At 35.0% G+C, this 24196-nt stretch overlaps 1 protein-coding gene and 1 long non-coding RNA gene across 5 annotated transcripts in view; one reads left to right on the top strand and one right to left on the bottom strand.

The window, feature by feature from the left end:
- TRDN (triadin) overlaps nt 1-24196 on the bottom strand; it is a 386702-nt gene that overhangs the window by 240432 nt on the left and 122074 nt on the right. For both annotated transcript variants that reach the window (XM_021088731.1, XM_021088725.1), the window contains exons 8-9: nt 22491-22673; nt 16363-16422 (exon numbers count right to left, since the gene is read on the bottom strand). In XM_021088731.1, the coding sequence (XP_020944390.1) occupies nt 16363-16422; nt 22491-22673 (243 nt within the window). The remainder of the gene's footprint in view (nt 1-16362; nt 16423-22490; nt 22674-24196) is intronic.
- LOC110260190 overlaps nt 1-24196 on the top strand; it is a 56237-nt gene that overhangs the window by 29472 nt on the left and 2569 nt on the right. For 2 of the 3 annotated variants that reach the window (XR_002343038.1, XR_002343036.1), the window contains exon 3: nt 11296-11426. This is a non-coding gene — a long non-coding RNA (uncharacterized LOC110260190). Of the gene's footprint in view, nt 1-6957; nt 6996-11295; nt 11427-24196 lie in introns of all 3 variants that reach the window. The other variant, XR_002343037.1, reaches the window with a different exon arrangement.

Genomic DNA, 24196 nt, shown 5'->3' with positions numbered 1-24196 from the left:
TCATGAATAACAGAAAATGGAAAAAGGTTTACTTCTTATACAACCTCCTTATAAGAGAAGATTAAATCATCAGTTTGTTTTTCATGATGTTTCAATATGACAATATTGGTGCTTTTTCTTTGCCTATTTTCCTCACTTTGTATAAGAGATTCTGATTGCTACAGATCTTATCCACTAAACATGTGCTTGTTACCTAAACAATGTGAGTGGTTGCAAAAAAAAAAAAAAAAAAAAAAAAAAAAAAAGTGGTTTATAGGTGACAGCTTCTTATTCAGGAAAATAGAATATGAACCAGAAAGCAGAACTACTGAAAAAATAGTAGTGGGTGTTTGAGAAATGTAATATAATTAAGTTTACATGACAAAGGACAGACACTGATTACACATCAGGGTCTAATTTAGAAGGACACCCTGTGGCATAGGGTGAGATGCTACTTTGTTTGGCTTTTACCCTTTGTTGGTTTTTCACTTGGTATTGTAAATAAAAAAGTACGTCTAATTATATCACTATTTTTTTCCCCCTCTTGGATTGAAAAAATTGACCACCTAAAAAAAGGATAAATACTAAACTCATTGTACTCAACTAATTAAGAAAATCAGAATAAAGCTGAAGATAACACTGACAAAATACTAGGACAACACTTTTACCAAGCCTGTCTCAGCCTCTGTGGCCCTTTTCTCTCTAGGCATTTACAGTGAGTATAACCTGCATCATATGGTTAAGTCCTAAAGCAGTACCTTCTCCCATTTTCTCCTCCAGTTTCTTTATGAACTGCTTATTGTCTTAATGGCAATGGTTTCTGACTAGATTGTTACCTCTTTCTGCTTTGAAAGTCATGACCACCATATTGAATACATACTCAGGATTCAATAACTACTAGGAGAGTGACTGATAGGATGACTTTGAGCTTATCAATTTGGATCTTAAGGCAAATAGGCAAAACAATAGGCAAAATAAATAGGCAAAACAAACCATCTTTAAAGGTGGAATAATTGCAACTATTCTGTGGGAATAACAGTATTATTGCTATTTTAGAAAGAGCAATTTTAGAAAACCAAATTGTAAAATATTTTGGCCTAGAACAGCAGTAATGGAATTGGGATCAAAAAATACTGAATGACAGGTTGAACAGTCTACAAACTGTAACATTAATGTTGACATTGCAAAACTCATTATTGTCTCCATCTTGCACAAACATCCTGTACAGGAATAAAAGCTATGGGCAAGGAATATTTGTTTACTAACTAGGTCTCTCTGAAAGCAGCTACATCAATCTACTTAGTTTATAATTAGTTACATCAAAATAGATATGGGCCATCCTTATTTCTATGTTTAAAATAAGGGCAGCTTAAAAAATAATAAAATAAAATAAGACCTGCTTAGGAAAAGGGATAGGAAATATGCACTTATTTGAATAGTTAGAAAGCTATAGATTTCCCATTCTTTATCTACTGGGCCACCCAAATGAACCTTAGAATAGCATTAGGGGAATATATTCACATAATTACCAGAATGCTTTTTTAATCTGCGCTCTTGCATATAAACTGACAGATAAGATTATTACAAGACATGACACATTAATAAATAACACCTAATTAGTTTGATAATTCTTTGATTAAACCCTAATTTTCCTTGCTTCTCATGCAGCAATTCAAATTACTCTGCATTATTTGTTCCTTTTCAGACTATTTTAGAACATGCTTTGAATAGTCCCAGTAGGCTACCTGGGAAGGAATTTATTCTTGTCTGACAGCAGGTCCATGCCATTAATAGTGACAAGGCTAGACCAAAATGACACTGTAACGAAAGCTCCCTCACAGCAAAGATATTCCTCTAGAATCTGACACCTCTTTCAAAAGGCTAGGAGACCAAATTTTGAGAACGTGAGAAAAATGAAATATGAGGTCCTCAGTTTGTTTTCCTTAAATGGACAAAGAGAAAGTGAAGTCTTATGGACATTACACTGCGGGGGCACATACTGGCCTTCTCCCCAAACCTAATGCCCTTGATCACAATGAAGCTGACTGAGAGAGTAGTCAGCATCTGAGGAATCACAGCCTCACAGAAGTGCTTGGATCTATTTCTGCACATTCTAGCTATTTATAATGACTAGAATGTTTAATGGATTGATTGGGACAAATACAAAAGTCAAATTCGGTTATCTTGAACAGCTTCCCTGTACTTCAAATAATCAGAAGGCAACTCCCATGGGGTCATGTCAAGTCCAGGAACTATGCAGCCCCTTATGAAGTGTAGGCTCTCTTTTCCTTTTTCCTCCTCACTTCCATCTAATTCTATATGCTGCCTGCAGTTTAGGATGCACACAGTGAATCAGCTTTGTTAATTCTGAGCCTTTGTCTCTAGAGATACCACCAATAACTTCTTTAAGAATCTTCACACAAGACCTATTTGCAATGCTTAGAAAGCTGTCATCTTTTTAAATAACAAGATTATTTCCAGGAATGAATAAAGAGGGCTGCTCTGGGATGATCATCAATATTTTTTTCCATTGAGATAAATATTATACATCATGAATTCAATTCAATAAACATCATGTATCTGGAAAGGTATGAGGCAAAGGGATTTAAAGGCAAATGTTTCTTGAAGGTGTATATAAAGCAGTAAAGAAAGACTTGCTAGGGAGAGGATGATAATAATATGTGGTAATTAAATCAGAAAGATAGTAAGACATGGTAGGTAGAAAACCATAATTTTGCCATATTTGGGCACCACCGCTACCACTATACATTTAAATAGTACATATCACAGTCAAGTAGTGTTGTAGGTGGATGTGTATATGCATGGATTATTTCATACCTCAACCCTATAAAGTAAGACGTTATCCTTTTTTTTTTTTGTCTTTTTGCCTTTTCTAGGGCCACTTCCTGCGGCACATGGAGGTTCCCAGGCTCGGGGTCTAATTGGAGCTGTAGTCACCGGCCTACACCAGAGCCACAGCAAGGCCAGATCCGAGCCAAATCTGCGACCCACACCACAGTTCATGGCAACGCCAGATCCTTAACCCACTGAGCAAGGGCAGGGATCGAACCCACAACCTCATGTTTCCTAGTCGGATTCATTAGCCACTGCGCTACAACGGGAACTCCAGATGTTATCCTGTTTTAAAGGAGAAGTAGGCTTCATGCATATTTGTTCACTGGTATACCTACAGAATCTAACAGTTCCCTGAACTCATCTAGAAGACACTTAAACTCTTTAATACATATAATGCAGATTTTTTTATATGATACTCAATATAACACATTAAATTATGTAGCATTACCCACATCATATAGACAGTAAAACCAAGTAGAAGAATCAGATGGCTAGAGTGGGCAAAATTGGTCTGACATGTAATTTGTTGATGTGGTTCTAAAAAGTGTTTTCCTCTCTCTATTAAAGTTTGCTTGTGACAACCCTTAGGTATGTGTTCAATTAGTAAAGAAGAGCCAACACTTGGAAAGCTTTGGACTCTTAGTGCACTTTGACCATCTGCTCACTTATTCTGCAACAATCCCATTATCAACCTCATTTGACAGGGGAGGAAATGGAGGTTTAAAGAGATTGATTAACTTGACAAACGTTATAATTTCCAGCAAGTGGCACAGCCTAGATTGGAAACCATGCAGTCTGGCTCGGGAGTCTGTGTGGCTAACCACCTGTTCTCACTACCTGTAAAGGCCACACATTAAAAAGTGACTTCCAAAGAATCCAAATAAAACAATGCAAAACAGCAAATCTCCAAAGAAGGAAAGGAAACTATTGCTCTCTTTTAGGTTATGAACAGCTTCTAGCACATTCTTTACTACACCAAGTTTCTGGCCAATAGTCACACATATTTCACGTTTCTTATTTATATCTAGACCTCATTCTGAGTTGCAATGTGGAGTAGCATTTTCAGTTGCAGTATTAATTTTTTAAGTCACGTATATACAGTTCCTATTACCACCCTCATGAAAAAATGGCTTGTAAAATGTGCCCCTCCTTCCTTCCAAACCACATTTTCAACTCAGCAGCTTTAGCAATGCGCCACAATTTTTGTCTGTTTCTAATCCCTTAAGCATAGGGCTACCTCACCTTACTCTCTGAAACACTGGTGTTGTGTCATTGCTCTATGCTAAATCTTTCAAAGATTCTCTTCTATGCCAAGTATCAACTGTGCCTGATTGACCAAGTGTCTGTAATCTCTCACCACAAACCTCACTTCTTATGCCCCAATGTTCTCTAATCTTAATTTATCTTCTTGCCTGTCTGATATCCTCATTGTCATATAAACACATCAATTTCACAGGCACTGCCATGTCCTCATTCATTTTCTCTTTCATTCATAACAAAGCAAGCCCTATGTACTCCTTGGCAGTTAGCCAGATATTATCCATCTTTCAAGTTCAAGATGCACATTTTCTCCCCCGACACCAAAAATTAGAGATGTCCCTCCTCTGAAACTTATAACATTTAGTGTCTGTATTATGCAATCTCTCAAGTTTAAATTTTTTTCTTTTATTTATTAGCTGTTTTTGTTTGTTTGTGTCTCTTTCAAATAGTCATCCATTCTCTTTATTAGAGTAGAGATCATCTGTTAGTATTCCTAGGTCTTTTACTGGGCTCAGTTTGGGACTGCTGAGCACACAGAAGATATTCCATGTTTGTACTCTGATTTCACCCACTCTCCTGGATTTCGTGCACTCTCCTGGAAACTCGATTTCCACCCCTGACCTCTTCTTGAAAACTCTACATTTGATTCTCTAACTGCATACTTCAAAGTTTGTTGTGAGAATTATGTAAGTAAAGTACGTGAAAATACCCAGAATGAAGCTTAGTATACAGCAGATGCTTAGCAAATGATGTCTGGATTGGAATCTTCACCTATTCTTCTTTTGCAACTCCTTTTGCATCTGTGGTTTTAAGAATACGTGGATTCAGGAGTTCCATGGTGGCTCAGCAGGTTAAGGATCTGGAGTTGTCACTGCTGTGGCTCTACTTACTGCCATGGCACAGGTTGATGCCTGACCAGAGAACTAATGCATGCTATGGGCACAGCTAAAGGACAAAAAGAATGGGTGGATTCAAAGTCTCCTTCTTCTTCAGTCCTAGCTCCTCCAGTGGGCACTCTCTTTCTTTACTTCCTATTTAGGGCATCCCTTTGGGTCAACAATTTCTGAATAAGCTTCTCCTTTCCTTTCTTATGGCATCATTATTAATAAATCCCATGAGTTTAACTTTGTGATATTTCTAAAATCATCCTAGTTATCCTCCTACCACCTCCCAAAGTTAAGCTTTACTTCTTTTCCTCAGACTTACCCTAACTGGTCTTTCCAATTTCATTCTCTCAAAACCATCTAGTACATTTCCTATCTTGTTTCTCTTTCTAGTCTCTTGAGTGCCAACCAAAGTGAACCACTGACAGTTCCCTGTCTATGTCTGGGAAGAGAGAGATACGATCTTAATACTGAGGGCTTTAGACATTGGCAAGTCTGGATTTGAATCCTCTGTCTACACTGTGTATGACCTGCACAAAACACCTATACTCTCTGTGCCTCAATTCTCTCATCTATAAAACATAGATAATTTTAACACTCTACTCTCAAAGTTTTATAAGGATTAAATAAGATTATTTTTAAGGGCCTAGCAAAAAGTAAATGCTCAACAATTGATTATCACAAAAGAACATTTCAAGATATTATGATTCTGTGCCTTAATTATTATCCCTCAGCCTTAAATGTCTTTATTCTTAAGTTGATATAGGCATATCCTACCAATTTCTCAAGGTTCATTACATTTCTTACTTCTTACATAAGATTTTCTCTGAGCTTTTACACTAGAAGTATTGTCTTTCTGCATAAATTCCCATAGTGAAGGAAAAAGCCAAAAAAAAAAAAAAATGGGGGAGAGGAGATATGCATATGTTATTTTATTTGATCATTTTAACAATCTTAAGAAATGAATTTTATAAAGAAATTCTCAAGACTAAAGACACAAAAACAAACAAACCAACAAACAAAAAACCCTGCAAAGTATTTAAATCTGGCTTGTGTGGTCCCACCTTTATATTTTCTCCATTGGTTCCCAGTATACTATATGGGCCCACTAAAGTCAATCTCATATTCATAGAGACTGTTTCTCATCTTATTTTTTCTTATAGGTCTTCCAAGGAACAAAGAAAAAAATTAATTATTTTTAAACAATAAAACTCATTCTATCTTATAATTACCACGTGACACCATTGGACAGTTTTAAAAATTTAGGACACATTATGAGATCTTCATGTTCTTATTTTTCCTATATCTCAAGTACTTTCCATTTTACCTACTTAGGAATTATTTCATCATTATTCATCAATTATTCCCAACAATTCTAAAAAGAAAAAACAACAAGAAAATAGAAGCTTAATGGACCTGCCTAAAAGGATGATGTAGTTGTAAAATAAATCATGATTATATCATCATTCAGTTTCTTCATTGTGCTGACTAAAGTTTTGTATCATTCAAGAAGGTATAAAAGCCTGGAGACATTTTTACTGTCTACTTTTAGTTTCATTTAATACATTTTAGAATCTAGAATTTTTATTTTCCATCTGTTACTGCAGAGAGAAGAATATTGGCACAGGAAGACATTTAAGTTTCTGGGTAAATCAGAAGATGAATGTAAAAAGATAGATAGCAGTACACTAAACCTTTATGATTAGGGTGAAATTGAAATTGATCGTTCAAGTGAAATTCCAGATGATGAATCTTCAGATGACAGTAAATTTTCTCAAACTCAAGAATCAATGAGTGGACAATACATTTCTAAGGACAAAAGGGAATAAGATATTCTCATCCAGTTAGTTCTTCAACTAAAACTTTACCATGCAATATTTTGTGGCAAGAACCTGAAACATCTCAATTTGTTAAAATCTTATGTTACAGTACTCTTTCATTTTTTATAAAATCTGTGTGACAAAATTTATATTTTTAGGTATACAATGCTGAAGAAATCAGAAGAACTAATAATATGTAAGTTTTAAAATTATTGGATTTATCATTCTAGTTAATATTAATACATTCCAGTAAATACATCTAAAAATAAAAATGTTTTACAATTATGGAATGAAGATGACATTCTCTTTTCAACAAAATTATGAGCTACCAACAATCTCAAAGATTCAGTTGTTGCAATTTGATGAAGCAAGTTCTGAAAGAACTTGAAGTAACAATACCCCAGAGTCTCTGAAAGATCTGTTTGAAATCTGAAACTGGTATCTACAAGGTGGATACAATGTAGGCATGATAAGTGATGAGCAGTTTAGTTTCATTAAGAAGATGTTTCCAATTTGGAGTGTATATGCCTTCAAAACCAGGGAATTGATGAAATAAACATTTATTTTTGCTATGGTTAAGCTTTTATCACAATTTTCACTATTCCTTTAATCTTACCTCTGTACACAATTTTAAGTGACTTAAACTATTAAGAAGCATTAAGAGGGCCAGATGATAAGTGAGGAAAACTATTTATTCCTAGTATACTGAGATTAGCATGGAAAATTTCTAAATCTCTATTGCATTAATGCATACCTATCAAGTTATCCTTAGCTATAAAATTATTTGTCCTATGTCTTATCTATTTTCTGGATTATCATCTTGTAGAGGAGGTTCAACAAATGCTTATTGAGTAACATCAAAACTCCCAGCATTTTTTTTTTGTGGAAAAAAAAAAAGATGTTTGGAACTAAAGTGAATATGTTTTTCAGGAGGAGGATTTTTTTGGAGAATAGTAAAGCAAGGCTAAATTTTACCTAGTGTCTCCAATACAGCCAGTTGAGCTCTAAAATACATTAGATTAAACCATTAAATAACAGTGACTATAATGCAATTACATTTGACCTCTTCTCAGCAGGATCAAACCAAAAAAGCAGTTAAGCACCACTAAAGTTTGAGAAAAGGATCTTAATAAAATGAGAGTACTAACTTATTTCTTGAGGCTCTTTCTAGCTATGGACTTAAAACCTGTAGAATCAGAATACAGCCTGCCAAAGAATACCTTATTATAGTCAGAGAAGATTTTGATAGGTGAATACCTTCAATTTTAAGAGAGTAAATGGCACAGAAAGTAGAATAAATTACCTTGACATAAATTCTTGGCTCAAGTAAAAGTCAGACAGTAGCTGGAATTTCAATAGTGGGATATCTTCTAAGAGATAAACTTTAACTTATATTGAACTTCACTCATAATGGCTACAGAGATGAAAAGCTGAAAAAAGTGTTAAAATTACTAAGTGACAGTCCTGGTCCTTGAACTGGACGATTAAATTGATTTCTTTACCTATGTGAGTATAAAAGGGTTTGTGAGCCATGTGATTTCTTATTTATAGAAATGTGTCTCTTGTTTAACTCAGTTGACTCTGTGCAGCAATGTATGTAATTTATCCAGCCCAAGTAGAAGCTGATGAAGAGAGTGTTCAGAAATGCCCAGCAAGATCATGATGTTTCTTTCAAAGAGTCTACCTAAAGGAATGAAACTATCAGTAGTCTGTTACTTAAGAAAAATGTGCTTAGTCACAAAGCATGGAAAAGGAAATTGGAGTTACTGGAAGGCTGATGAGGATTAATAAGTCTACAGGGTTTTATCTTAACCATCTGTACTATCAATTTCTAAAAGAAATGAAAAACAAAAAGACTAAACACATTGTAAACTGAGTCTCAGTGTTTCAACCAATGTTTGCTTTGACTAGTTTTAACAGTTTTCCTATAAGACTATTAATTCATAAAGACATATGCTTCCCTATGTTCACTGTGGCACTGTTTACACCAGCCAAGAATTGAAAGCAACCTAAGTATCCATCAACAGATGAATGGAATATATCTGTTCAGGGGAATATTACTCAGCCATAAAAAGTATGAAATCTTGTCATTTGAGGCAACGTAGATGGACCTGGAGGTTTAAGTGAAATAAATCAGAAAGAGAAAAAGAAATAGCATATGATTTCACTTATAGTTGGAATATAAAAAACAAAACAAACAAACAAAAAAACAGAAACAAAGTCATAGATACAGAGAATAAACTGGTGGGATTGCCAGAGAGAAGGAGGATCTAGGGATGGATGAAATAGGTAAAGAGACCTGAGAGGTACAAATTTTCAGCTATAAAATAAATAACTCATAAGGATGTCATGCACAAATAGGCAATATAGTCAATAATGTAAAAACTGTGCATAGCGATGGATGGTAACTGAATATATCGTGGTTATCATTTCATAGTATACAAAAATATCAAATCATTATTGTGTATATATGAAACTAATATAATAATATTGTATTTACTTATAACTCAATAAAATTTTAAAAATAAATTAATTAATTAAAAGAAAATGACAACTAGACCACTTTACCCTGCGTGGGGGCGGTGGTGCAGAGAGTGAGGATCATCAGCTTTCGGACAGCCCCCATGGGAGGATGGGATCTCACTATTCCTCTCTCCATCTCTCCCTCTTGTTTTCTTCCCCTCCCACCTACCTAAAGCAGGTTAGGGCTATTCAAAATGCATCCTATTACACTGACCGTCTACCCAGTCAGCTGTTCAAAAATGCATCCTATTACACTGACCATCTACCCATTCAGGAGATCTAATGGTAGGGTTGTTAGGTCACTGAAGGGCAGCAAAGAAAGTATTTCTTGAAGAAAGGGGCTCTTCGGTGTCTACAACATCCCTAAAATTACGTATTTTAGACAGACGTCTACTCCAGTTGCTCATAGTTCCAGTCTTATTACCATACATTAACTTTTTAGGTTGAAATAGAAGTTTCTTAATTTTTCAACTTAATATAGAGTGAGTCAGTACAAGAGAATTTTAAGCTGAATACAATAAAATCATCTTATCCTAATCAAGATCGTCCTTGTAATTGAGAATCAGAAAGGCCAAATCAGTTCATCATCAGATAACTTAAAAAATTTTAAGGCTATATTAGAAGTATTTTTATTGGATGGGGTAAAAAGGCAAAACTTGAGCCTTACATCATGATGTCAGTACATTTAACAAGGTTTTTCAGATTTGAACTGAATTTGGGCTACTTTTGAGGGTGGGGAAATAGAATACAAAAAAAAAAAAAAAAAAAAAACAACTTTATCCCAGAGGGAAAAATCAAACCGTAGTTTTAAAAACTCATTACCAATAATTAATAATGAACTCTAACTAAACAATAACAGGTGTTCCACTAATCCCAAACAGAAACAGATGGAAGCACAAATGTTTTATAAATACTGGATACATGCAGAGCAATAAACTTGGCAGGAATTATTTTATTCTATAATTGTCAGTCAGAGTCAAAGTCTTATCACTTGCATTTTCTCTAAATTAATATGCACAGATTATATCTTGTTTCTCATTCCTTACTTTTCAAAATGCAAGCCATATTTAGTGCTTTTTCACTTCATCTTATGTATTATCTCACCAACAAAGATAATATTATTAATTTTCTTCCTGTATATGTGTGAAGCTTTATATAATTTATTACATGAAACAGTGGGCATACCACACAGGTTTCCTTTCTCTCATTTCTTCCATTCTACCTCCTACCCTTTACAAGAAATACTAATTTATACATATTCTTTAATTTCTTACACATTAAAGCAACAAGCCTTCCAAATCAAGAACGCCGGTAGTTGAAATAAACTATGAAAGCAATTAGAAAGTCAACAAATGGTATTAAGACATCTAATACTGTTGCACTTGGAAATTATTTTCAAGAGTTTGAAAAATATATAGTACTAGAGATTTGAAATCATGGTTTCTTAGAGAATGTTTCTGTATGACTTTAGAAGGGATCTTCCTGTATGGCTAAGAGTATATGAATTCAGAACAGACCTACCCAAGACGTGCCACCTAGGCATGTGGATTTTTTTGAGCTAAAGGCAATCAAGATCCTACAGGCTCAAGAGAAACTACTGCTTCTCCCTTAACTACCTACAAGGATTTAAGTTGGGGATTTTTTGCAGAAAAAGAGTTATTGCAAGAGATAATTTTTATCTAAGTGTCATCATCTTTGTGGCAGGACAAATATCTAATTATCTAACAGCTGTTTTTTTTTGTTTTTTTTGTTTTTTTTAAATTGTCCTGTGAAATACTCTCATGTCCTTGAGAGCCCCAGGCCCCTATCCCTTTCTCTAGTTCAGGATGCCAATATTTAGATCATTTTACTTTTCTGTCTGTGAATCTCTCTGATATGTGAGGTCTCTTGTGTGCGGGGAAATTCTGTATGTATGAAATTAAATTTGATTTTTTTTCCCCTGCTAATCTGTCTCATATCAATTTAATTCTTAGAACTTAGCAGAGTGGAGGAAAGTTTTCTTCCTCCCAGACAGCTGGCTTAGTGGTAAGATAAACTTCCCTGGCTGGACTCTGCTCCCCACAAGGCTGCTGTGGCTGAGAGATACTGGGACATCTGACAAGCGGTAAGAATCCTTTTTTTTTTTTTTTTTTTTTTCCCCTCTCTCTCTCTCTACTAAAAAAAGAAATTTTAATTAGCAAGAAAAATATTTGTAGAGCTAGTTCCTTGGGACTTAGGGACTCTGGTAAATTTGGCAAAATACTCTTGGCTTCACTGATCCATTTCCTCCCAGAGATGGTCACAGTTTTTGTCTCTGTATCCTTTTGTCTTTTTCTCTGTCCTGAGAGTTTGTTTGGCTTTATGATCAGGGAGATCATTCTTTCTGGTGTTTGCCATCCAGAAGGTTCATGTACCCACATGCATTTGCCAGTCAAACAGACCAGGATTTAGAACAGCTGTACCCAGTTGGTCCTAAGTAGAGGCAACAACCTGAGCTTGTGACTGGCATCTCTTTGTCCAGACATGCCAGTTCTCAGGAGAATCTATTATTGTTATAACGGGACTTTTTTCATCTCAACCTTTGTTGCTTTGTTAGTGCTGGCACTGCATCATCCTGACTGCCTGTGCAACAAAGGTCTTTGCTTTCTTAGACCATTTTTTGGTATAAACTTTTTGGATCTAATGTGGGCTGCATCTTTTTGTACTTACCTTTGGGGACACCTCTTGCATCTATGATTAAGCCATAGAAAGGGTTATTGGTCTGAATCACAATTAAGATCCTACCTGCCAAAGACCAGATGATGGGTCCTTTGAATTGGAAAAACTTCTAAAGTGTTAAAATTTTAGAAAGCTGTCATCATAAACAGATGTTTTATTGGTACCTATGGAAAGGTCAAATTAAATAGTGGACACAAAGAAATACAGTGGCTAGCCTTAGGAACTTCCTAATTTAAAAAAAAAAAAAAAGGCTTCAGGATGCAGTTTCAGCTTTACCTCGTGGGGCTTACAGATGCTAATAAAAATATTAGGTTAATTAACAAGATAATGAAAAGAGGTTGAGGGGAGAGTCAAGGGACTCTGCCCAACAAGGTGAAAATTTTTAAAGTTATTTAGAAATAAGGTAAATAAAGCTAACACTGACAGAGGTGGAACAAAGAGAAATCACAAAGGGAAGAGTCACAGGACTCATCCCTGCAGGGTGGAAATCTTTAGATTTAGATGTTTACTAAAAATAGGATTGAGGTGTTCCCTTCCTGGCTCAGTGGTTAAGGAACCCCACTAGCAACCCTAGTTTGATCCATGGCCTCTATCAGTGGATTAAGGATCAGGTATTGCTGTGGCTGTGGTGCAGGCCAGCAGCAGGAGCCCTAGTTCCACCCCTAGTCTGGGAACTTCCGTGTGCCAGCGGGTGTGGCTCTAAAAAATAAATAAATAAATAAGGCACAGTGTGTTGGGGGAGGCAAGAAAGACAGGTCTGGACTCAAAGACAGCCTCAAGTTAGAGCAGGTGGATGGCTAGATATGAACAAAGAAAGAAGAGAAAGGGGGGCACACTTTTTGTGAACAAGGGGTGTCCTAGGGCAGACAAGGAAGTAAAAGCAGGAGCCTTTGTACTGACAGGAAACCACACATTTTGCGGGTAAGAGTCCTGGAGGCAGACAAAGATGGGAAGAGACAGGAATCTCTGGCATTGGAATGTAACTTTTGCTCATTACTGCCTCATTACAATAAAATTAGCCTTAAAGATAAGTCGTTCCAGTCTTGCAGCAAAGCCATGACACTCCTGGTCAAGGTTAAATAAGGATAAAATTCCCTCCTTCCCTCAGAAAGATGGAGTTGAGATGAAAATCAGGGAATACGGCCCCAAACTCCTCCCTCCTCAATAAATATTTTCATTTCCACACCCAACATAACCTCGTTGTGCCAAACAAACTCATAGTGACTCACCTGAGATGGCGCTCGCTCTCCCTTTGAGCATATACTGTCACTTAAATAAATCCTCCTTTGCTTTCTTGACCTCCCTATCTCTTCTCTGAATTCATTGTGAGGAGAACCTACTTTCCGGTAACACTCCCGTATAGGCATTAGGAAGGAAGGCAAAGCCACCTCCTTGCTCTGTACTTAACGAGATCATGAAAGATGGAAGAATGGCATCAGCAACAAGAACATAAATTCGATTTTGATTAAGCTTTGTGACATCTGGACAGGGAACCCTGCCGTAAAAACCCGTGGAGCATGGCTGAATATGCGCAATAAAAATGCCCGGGCTCCAAAAATGACCGCTATACAACCTTCCGCGTGTGGCGCTGCATGGGAAGGGAAACAAGAAAAATAGCTCTCAGGACGCATGTGCGATGGCTTCAGGAGCCCAGCGTGCAGGAATGCAAGTCGAGGTAAACGGAGAGGTAATCATCACGCCTGGACTTTATTATCAATGAATACTCTGCACCTAAAGAAAAAAACCTCATACCTATTGGAAGGTTCAGATGAAATAAAAAAGGAAATCAGAAAATCCCACAGGGTGCTCCTCATGCCTGAGGACACTCATTCATCTCCCGAGTTCGTATTTTTGCTTCTTAAGAAATCACTTCTTTGCTTCTCTTTGCGCTTCAGTTTCTGTGTATTTTTCTTTGAGTTCTCTGTCCAGAATTCTTTTTGGACAGGTAGAACAAGAACCTGTACCTTTAATAAAGCCATCGGGCATCAGGATGAATAAAAGAGACACTGATGGGATTGCCATAAAGGTTTTAACAACTCATGTGTAGACAATCACCATAACTGCTGCTATAGTCAATCAGAAAGATCACTACACATGTTTAAACTGCAAATCTGAAAAAAAAATTATCAGATTGTTACTACCTGCCCCCACTCCATCTTAAGATGCTTTAAGTCGGACATCTAGACGCTAGAATTGACAACTGCTTGTGCTTGCCTTCAGAATTCAGAAACTCGGTCTATAGCCTACTCCAATCACTAACCATTATTTTTTTTTCCTTCCATATAAAATGTCTCTTATTTAATGTCCTATTGTTGCACCACAGGCCTAACTTTGGGAATTCGCCTATATCACTGCTTCCTGAAATGAGATGCAATGGTTTAGGTGAGATAACCTATTCTTAGACTAATGATGGAGCAATCTACCAACTCAGCTTCTGAACTGTGATACTTCTTGGGCAAGTTCCAAAGCAGGGATCCTTGGAGTCCAGAACAGACCTCCCCAAGATGTGCCACTTTAGCTTGTGGATTATTTTGAACAGTAGAGACCCTGCAGGCTCAATAGAGACTACTTCCCATCCCTTAAGTACCTAAAAGGATTTAAATTGTTTTTTTGTTTTTTCCCAGAAAAAAAAGCTATTACCAGAATTTTATCCAAGCATTACCATCCATATGGAAGGAAACATCTAATTACCCAATATCTGCTCTTTTTAAAAAACTGTTCTGTGAATTTCCCTCCTGTGCTATCCTTGAGAGCCTCAGGTCCCTATCCCATTTCTTTCTTTCTTTCTTTTTTTTTTTTTTTATCTTTTTAGGGCCATACCCTGGAGGTTCGCAGGCTAAGGGTTGAATTGGAGCTGTAGCCACTGGCCTACACCACAGCCACAGCAACCACCAGATCCGAACCACGTCTGTGACCTACACCACAGCCCATGGCAATGCCGGATCCTTAACACACTGAATGAGGCCAGGGATCAAACCTGTACCCTCATGGATGCTAGTCAGATTCGTTTCCACTGAACCACGATGGGAACTCCTTCCTTTCCCATTTCTAATTTCAGAATAGCAATTTATACCTCATTGTAACTTTCTGTATATGACGGTCTTGTGTATGTAGGGTTCTTATGCAAATAAAATTAAATTTGATTTCCTCTCTGCATTTGTGTCCAAAGCCCTCTCTTTACACTATATTAAACTACTTTCTTCAATGTTTCCACTTAATTTTACTATGATACTATACGAGTGTTAAAATTAATCATTTTTACCAGGTGAGTAATTGAATTTTTCACTGTTTTTCTCTTCATTTCAGTTTCTATCTCAATAAGAAAGTTAGAAAGGGATAAGAAAAGAAGAAATGGAGGAGGAGGAAATTAACTTGAATAAGTTACTAAAATTAGCTAGTTTTCCTGAGAGCCGAAGTTCTCATGATCTTCTAATTTTCCAGGATCTATATGTGTTATTTTAGATACAGCATGCCTGTTTGCCAATATATGCATGAATTATAACTGTATATTTTAGGAGGATTTTCATAAAATAAAGAAAAGAAAGTATAGTTTTTTTTAAACAATCACCTTCAATGACTATAACATAAATTAGTTCCTTCCTCATACCATCTTCTTAGAAATATTTCCCCAAACAGGAACATAGTACTGTCAGTTTTAAATCTGCAAAAGGCAGAGTACAAGCAATCAAGTTACAAATTCTTAATTAAGATGTTGGTAAAGAATTCCCTGTTACACTCTGGGCAACATTTAAAGACAGGAACAATGTCTTAATTAATCAATAATAAATAAATTATTTTAAGTAAAAAATTTTTCCCATTGTGTTGACTGTTAACTCTGAGTTTGACAATCACCATCATCAGTAGTTCTCTGGAGTGGCTAACCCAAGTTCATAGTTCATATGCAAATGAGAAAGTCAAAAAGTTTTGAAAAAAAAAAGATTACATATTTGATGGATTTTAATATGAATTTTGTTCACTTCTAAAAAAGAAGAATGCTTTCATTGTCACAGGCCTTTTATTCTCAGTTTACCAAGAATAAAACAAAATAATTCACCTCTTCACTCCAAGATATTAAAAATATTAGCATTTTTTGTATATAAAGATATTAGCGCTTTTTTAGCTTTCAACTGACTTAATTTGCAACAGGCCATGCAGTCATAGAAAGTAAAATTAAAGGCCCTAATGCCAGTTATTACTTCTGCTTTTTATTGGTTTTATTCTAGATCTACACATGCATTATGCAAATTTTTAAAAATGAAAATAACAGTTTAATACATAAAAAGCAGACAATATCAGAAACAAAGACTATTAAAACAGACAAATACAAGGATTGTTTGGAATACCTGGTTTTAAATCCCCATGGACAAATATGTCAATCATATATCGACAGAATGCATACTGATCTGACAAAAGTAGAAAGAAAAAAAGCAATGAAAAAAATGTCATCAACATCTTTCTTTTTTTCTAGGAAAAAATGGCTTAACAAAACAAACAAAATAGTATAATTCTATTTTATAACTCTATTTTGGGTACAATATTTTCTGTGAAAGAATAATTTGCACATATGAACACACAAGGGGAAAAATACATAATAAATATGTCTCCATTTATTCCATATGAAAAGAATTCATATGAAACAGACTGAAAAAGACTCATTCAGAGTAGTATTATAGTGGTTGTTTTAAAAATTAGAACCTTTTTCATCGAATTTATTGAGTCATCATACTTAGGTATTTTTCTCATTGTCCATAATATACTTTCAATTATGAAACAGAAGATTTAAGAGAGGAAATTATTTCCAACTTGAAATGTTTTATCAGGTATTCACTCCCAACCCTTTAGCTGATTGTCTACATGAAGGTGAAGACTTTCATGAAAAGACAAGCAAGATGGCTAACCCTTTTGCAACCTGTCAGGGTCTTCTCTATGAAGATTCTATTCAAATAGAAGAAAAATAATCCAGGATAACAGATTTACAGCATCAAATAATACCATTCTTAAGGTAACTGATAGAGTAACCTTTTTTAGAAGATCGTCTTATGATCTTGATTAGTCTATCTATGAAAAAAAATGTTTTTAAATCACAGGATTGGAGATTTGGGGGTAGACTTGGTCAAAAATTATTTTAGCAGTTCTTTTTCTTCTCCCTCTGAATTAAAGACATTGCACTGAACTTTTAATTTTCATATAACTTTAGATTCTGCTGAGGTCATTCCAATCCAAATTTCAGCTGATGAATCATTCTGTAAGTTTTACCATCTTCTTTAAAGCTTGCAGATTATTAAATGAATCTTGTTAGAAAAATGATTTACATTTTATTATTTTTAAATAGCCATCTTATTAACTCAATAAATGCAAAGGCAGCTTTAGGACCAAAAGAGTTTATTCAATTTACACAACATGACATACCTTTAAGTGCTTTAATTATGTATGACAAACCTATGCAATAATGAAACTTGTTACCATATAAAAACACACACAAGGATTTTTTTGTAAACCTCATTGTTTTTAGAGTATTTATAGTATTTTTAGAGTAATCCATTTTATTATGTGACTGCCAGTCTTTGAGAAAACATAAATGTAGTTACTATAGAATTGGTAAAAATATAATTCTTTTCATTAGTATAATTGAGTAGGTCAGAACTCATAAAGTTTTGAAAACTGTCCTGGGTTTTGATTGTTGAATTGGAGCACCTTTTCCCAGGGGTAAGGTGGGGAGTGGGAGGGAAGTTAGTTCTTGATCAGTCCCAGAATCTATTTACTCTTGGATGCAGAGCAGTAATAACAGGGGTTTCTGATTCTGGGACCTGAGAATCCTATGATCTGGTGAAAAGTTATTTTCTCTCTTCTGGACATAATCCTTTTCCCAAGTAAAACTGTAGAATGAGCCATTTGGTTCTAAGATAAAACAAAATGAAAAAGTGCATTTCCCATAAATGACAATTTTGAGGTTGGGCTAGAGACGACTTCTTAAAATTGGCAGGCTTTCCTCTTTGCTTCAGTAGATAATGTGACAGATCATTTTAGATGTGCCTTGTCTATAATTCGAGAAGTAGTTCTCAAAACTCTCAAAATATTTTTGATATTAAAATATCAAAAAGATGAGAAATTTGTTAAAATACAGATTTCTTGACCTACTCACCCCTAAACCTATAATTTGATGGGTCTGGATCCTAGGAATATGAATTTTTTACCAACTCCCCAGAGAAATCAGATTAGACCACACTTCCAGAATCACTCATCTGAAATCACTCAGAAAAATTTTCACAGTCGTTTCGAGTGGCACTATAGCTTTTAGCAACAGCAACAGAGAAAACCTATACTGCAGAAGCTTAAAATTCAGGAACTACACGGAATATGAAGGTCTGTACACTGCCTCTCCAAAATTATGCTCTGCCCCATGTTGTGATAGGATGTTTATATACACAGCACATGGGATAGTTTATTAAGTTAACTAAAATCTTCATGCTTCAGAGATTCTTCTTTAACTGAATGTTGACAGTGTAGTGAAACCATATGTTAAATTATTACCAAAGTAAAAGGCTTATATTTCTTATACCAATATTTTCTGAATCCATAAGTCATTTATTTAATTAATGCATCAACAGTCCTATAAGCGACCAATTTAAAAAAAGGGAAATCTCTTATAAATTGAAACAAGGTATGTGTGTTTTTCTTTTTTTAATCTAGAAAATTGAGTTTCACCACTTAGGAGGTTTCTGTTATAGTTGAATGATGCTGTGATGTTGCATTCTAATGGTACCAACAAATCAACAGGAAGATGAGAGGGTATTTTTATATTTAAAGTTAAAATTTTTCAAATATTTTTAATTGGGATGTCCATTTCCACCTGTCCTGGGTGTTGACTTAACAATGTTTAAGAATTCTAGGCAGGTATGTGTTGGACAGAAGCCAGTGTGTCTGCTTCACCTGTCTAAGGATAAAGCTAAACCAAGCCTTCATGATTTTGGAAAATTAATTTTATCGATAGGCTTCTTTAAATATAACTCATATATTAAAACAGAAAATTTTCCTTAAAGAAAATCTGAACTGTTCTTTCATTCTTTGTTATGTGACAATAATTCACATAAGGTAATTTAATATCTCATCACCACTTCTTAGTATTTTTTTCCCCAAACGGACATGCTTCTAAGAAAAACACATGCCATCCACTTCTACCCTTCCTGATCCTCAGGGAGCAGTGATGGATGTCATTCAGCTGCTGCCTTATTGGTGCTCCCTGTGGAGTAGCAGCTGAGGGAAAATGCATTCAGGGTGCAGAATGTTAACAGAAAATAAATTTTAAAAAACCTCTAATGAGGATGGGGCCTATGTGGTCTGGTGCTCTATGGCAGATTCACATTAGCTACAACTTCTCTGTCTGCCACAGATATTTGGATAGTTGGTTAAAAAAAAAAAAAAAAAGAAGAAGGAAGAAAAGAAACAATGAGCATAGCAGTGGGAAGGTTTGATTTTTTTCCTCCACAAATTTGCCATAGACCATCAGAAAATCAGAGGGCAATTTTTGATCATGCTTGTCCATCTTACCCTACTTTAAACAAATGAACACTGGCCCATAAAAAACAGATTATGTAATATATAAGTGTGTGTATAAGCTTACAGTAGATACATACATATATGAATCTTATTCTTCCTGATGCTTTAGTAGAAATATATTGTTTATATACAAAATGTTAAGAATAACATATATGAATATATATGCATGTATACCATATAATTGCATAATTGCCAATAAGTATATGTGCTTCAAGTAGAAACTGTTTTCAGTGAGTAGAAGATGAACAGAACCTATTGACTTTAAAAGAACTATTAGAAATCTATTTGAAATAAAAGACTGAAATTCACTTGGTCTAACATAAGTTAAGAAAATAATCCCTTGCTTAAAGGAGAACTCAACAATTCTACTGAATCATCAAGGCCATAGTCTCAAAACTAAAGCCATTTCACAAGTAGACTATTTAAAAAGCAGTATGTCTTTCATCATGTTTGAGTTACAACTATAATTAGATTTGTTCTAAACAAATGTTCCTAAATCACTGCTTATTTTTTAAATGACATATTGATTTGTCTGATCAGCTATTAGAGGTAATGTTTCATTATTTACCCCAATAATAAATATATCTAATTGATGGTAGCTCTTTTCAATAGAGAGCTTTAATTCAGAAAATATATTTGTTTAGCTGATAAATCACATTTGTGCTTTTATTTCTAACTCTAAGTGATATGTGAATGTTCTTTTAGTAGAAAAATAGCTTTTGATGTGAAAATGAAAACAGTAGATTGAAAATGGAAATGGTAACAAAATGCCATCTTCGATAATTCTGATTACTAATGGGAATAAAACACGTGACCCAAAAAATAAATATTATTTGGAGATATTTCAGTGATATGTCTTCATCAATAAAATATGGCCCCCAAATAACTAAGATACTAAAAATGAACCCTGAAAAGTGTATTCCTATTCCTAGTTGCTAGATAAGTATTTTGGTATTCCATATATAACTGGAAGGAATTTTTACATAGCGTATTTATGGACCAAAAATAAAAATATGCTTGGTACATTTCATCTGGTTTTATGTGATCATTTTCTTTTTTAAAAGGCAATCTAAAATGTGGTGTATTTTAGAATCTTGATAGTCATTTTAAATAAGTGTATCACTTAATCAGAAGATAAATTTTTCTGCCTTCTATCACAATAAAATAGTTTGTTCAAAAATATTTCCTCTTTATTTACTATATTTTTTCTACCCAAAATACCTCATAAATAACATACGACTTTATGAGAATTGATAATTCATGTTTTTAATTGGTTCAAAGCAATAGACTCATCTTTAAAACTGAAGAAAGGTTTTTGGGCTCCAAAATTTTAATTCCACTCCTATTTTAAAAACTACTTTGAAATAAATGAAAATTACCTAAATTAGAAATTATGTGGATTACTAAAAAACATCTTTTTCCTTTCTATTTCCTTCCTTCTTTTCATTTTAAAATACATTTTCAAAAAATATACCTTTTTCTCATATAAATATAAGTTGCCAAATATTACTTGTGAATTTAAGGGGAAAGGTGATTCAAAGAAAAAAATGCAAGAGTGGGTTGCAAAGACAAATACCATATGATTTTCCTTGTGCGTGGATCTAAAAAAAAAAAAGTGTGGCTTGCAAATTTCATGTCTTGTACCTTATAATGGGGGAACTTATTTTCAGTTCTACTGCCACATAGCTTACTCAGTAACAAAGTTTTTAACTGTTTCAATGAAAATCTTATAAAATCCAATCTTTAAGTTTAGTCCTCAAATAAAATTACTAAAATTACCAGAATAAAGAAAATTCTTATTTTGCAACATGCCTAAAAAAACCTTTATAAGAATAGTCCATTCAGAGCAGATCCCACATTCGGTTATGGGGAAGCTCAGGACTATGTAGCCACCTAGATCCAGAAGTAGATTTAGGGAAGGAAAGAGTCAATAAGGGACCAGAGATGTGGGACAATCAGATAGCTGATCTCTTAAATGCAATCTGTTTATGTTTACAAGCACCTTTCCTTAAAGAATTACCAGTTGACACTCCAGCTCCCATTTAAGTATTCTATTTCTGTGAAGTAGGGGTATAAGTTTGAAGTCACTCTTATTGAAGAACAGCCCAATATGTCTTTCACAATATGAAAGAAAACTTTCAAGAGTTTTATAAAGGCATACATTTAGTCATTGGACAAATTAGATTTAATAATTCAACATAGTTCTAATTTATGTGCTCTTGTAGAGGTACAATAATATATGGATGATTTTTAATGATATTTATTTGATATGATTTGAACCTTCACATCTTAATAAACTCCTTGAGAATTGTCATTTTTCCTGGATTGCTATTCCTCAGAGAGTATAGAAAGGACAGGGTATGTGTCCTTCTAATAACTTCAGATAGCTCAAATCTTCTTTTAAAAATATTTCAAAATAGGAGTTCCCATTGTGGCACAGCAAAAATGAATCTGATGTATCCATGAGGATGTGGGTTCGATCCCTGGCCTCGCTCAGTGAGTCAGGGGATCCGGTGTTGCTATAAGCTGTGGTGTAGGTCAGAAACATGGTTAGGACCCTATGTTGCTGTGGCTGTGGTGTAGGCCAGCAGCTATAGTTCCGATTCAAGTCCCAGCCTGGGAACTTCTACATGCCACGGATGCGGCCCTAAAAAAAAAAAAAAAAAAAAAAAAAAAAAAAAAAAAAAAAAAAAAAATTAAAATATAACTTTAGATACATGAACACATTTAGTATTTCCTTAAATAAATTTTAATCTCCAAATTATTGTATTTCCTTTCAGATATATTCACTTATACAAGTCTTTTACTCCCATTTGAAGTCTGCTCTTGGTCTTTTTCAGTAACTAATTTTACTGCATCTGCTTCTTGCCCAACATTCTCTTAGAGCCTCTGGCCGCCTCCTCTGAATGTTTACCTTTCTGTTCATGCTTGGACAGAGCTGCAGCATCTTTCTCATCCTTCCCTTTGGGTTTAGGGGATGGTTTCTGTGCGTCTTTTATTTTTGCAGCTGTTTGCTTCACTTTCTCCTGTTTCCCACCTTTCACTTCCTTTTTACTCTTTTCTTCAGCCTTTTCTTTAGTCTTAGTTTTCTTCTCTTCTGTATGGAGTTAAAGAAAAGTTGAATTATATTTCTTTTTTTTAAACCAATGCAGCATTTGGATTCTTCAGGGGATGTATATACAGATATGTTTAGTGGAAGGCAAGGCTCATACCAAAGAGCCTGATAAAACAGACTTTTTTTTTGCTTTTTAGGGCCACACCCTTGGCATATAGAAATATGGAAGTTCCCAGGCTAGGGGTTGAATCAGAGCTACAGCTCTGCGACCTACACCACAGTCGACATGTCAACAGCAGATCTCCAACTCAGTGAACTCCCCAACCCACTGAGCAAGCCAGGGGTTGAACCCGCATCCTCATGGTTACTAGTCGGATTCGTTTCCACTATACCACAGTGAGATCTCCCTAAGAGACCTTTTAAAAGGATTTGATCCCTTTGTTTCACAATTGAAATATCTTAGAAGTCACTCAAGAAGCCAAATCATCAACACAGTATTTGTTAAAGATAGCTATGAGGAATGAAAATGTAAAATTATTTGCACTGGTAATGACTAATGGAAACAAAACAAAATCCATTAAAGGCTAACTCGGAGACATTCAGTTTCTAATGATTTGACTTCAAAGAGATGGAAAGAAAGCAGAAATTGGGATACTGGCTCCTGACTATCTTAAGCCAAAAATAATAATTCAAATGACTTTTAAGGACCTTAAATACATCCTAGTAAACAGAAAGGGCAAGAATTATAATGTATACATGGATAAATGTGAATTATGATATATATACATATGTATGCTATACACACATATTCTTTTTTTTTTTTTTTTTTTGTCTTTTTGACTTTTCTAGGGCACCTCCCATGGCATATGGAGGTTCCCAGGCTAGGGGTTGAATCAGAGCTGTAGCCCCCGGCCTACGCCAGAGCCACAGCAACGCAGGATCTGAGCCGAGTCTGTGACCTACACCACAGCTCACAGCAACACCGGATCCTTAACCCACTGAGCAAGGCCAGGGATTGAACCCGCAACATCATGGTTCCTAGTAGGATTCGTTAACCACTGATCCACAACGAGAACTCCAATACATATTCTTAATTTGATATTATTATGTATATTTGGGGGGGGACTGGGAATGTGAACTAATCAGTCTGTGAATCTTTCAATTATTTTTAAAAAGCAATAATAATATAGGACACATTTGTGGAAAGTATTTATAACAGATGCTGTGTATTGGACATTATTCTAAGGGATCACATGTAATTACTAGACATCACCTTAAGTCTACTACTGTGTTGGATCCTCTCATGTCATTTGCCCACGTATTGGATAGCCTCTATTGTCACTCAAGTTAAAGAATTTTATGAAAATATTCTGATTAAGTTTTTGGACTTTAGTACACTAAACAATTATTTGACACTAAGATAGGATAATATTATGAAGTATTACAGAGAGAAGAATGATAATGATAATACCTGAGGATGGTAAAACCAAAATCATCTGTGGTACTGCATTTGATTGAACAGACCAACATCTCCCCAAGCACTGTACCTCAGAAACTTTGCAGGG

This window comes from Sus scrofa, chromosome 1, assembly GCF_000003025.6.
Source record: "Sus scrofa isolate TJ Tabasco breed Duroc chromosome 1, Sscrofa11.1, whole genome shotgun sequence".
Lineage (NCBI taxonomy): Eukaryota > Metazoa > Chordata > Mammalia > Artiodactyla > Suidae > Sus > Sus scrofa.
The sequence above is the reverse complement of the archived record's forward strand: the minus strand, read 5'-3'. Positions and strand labels throughout refer to the sequence as shown.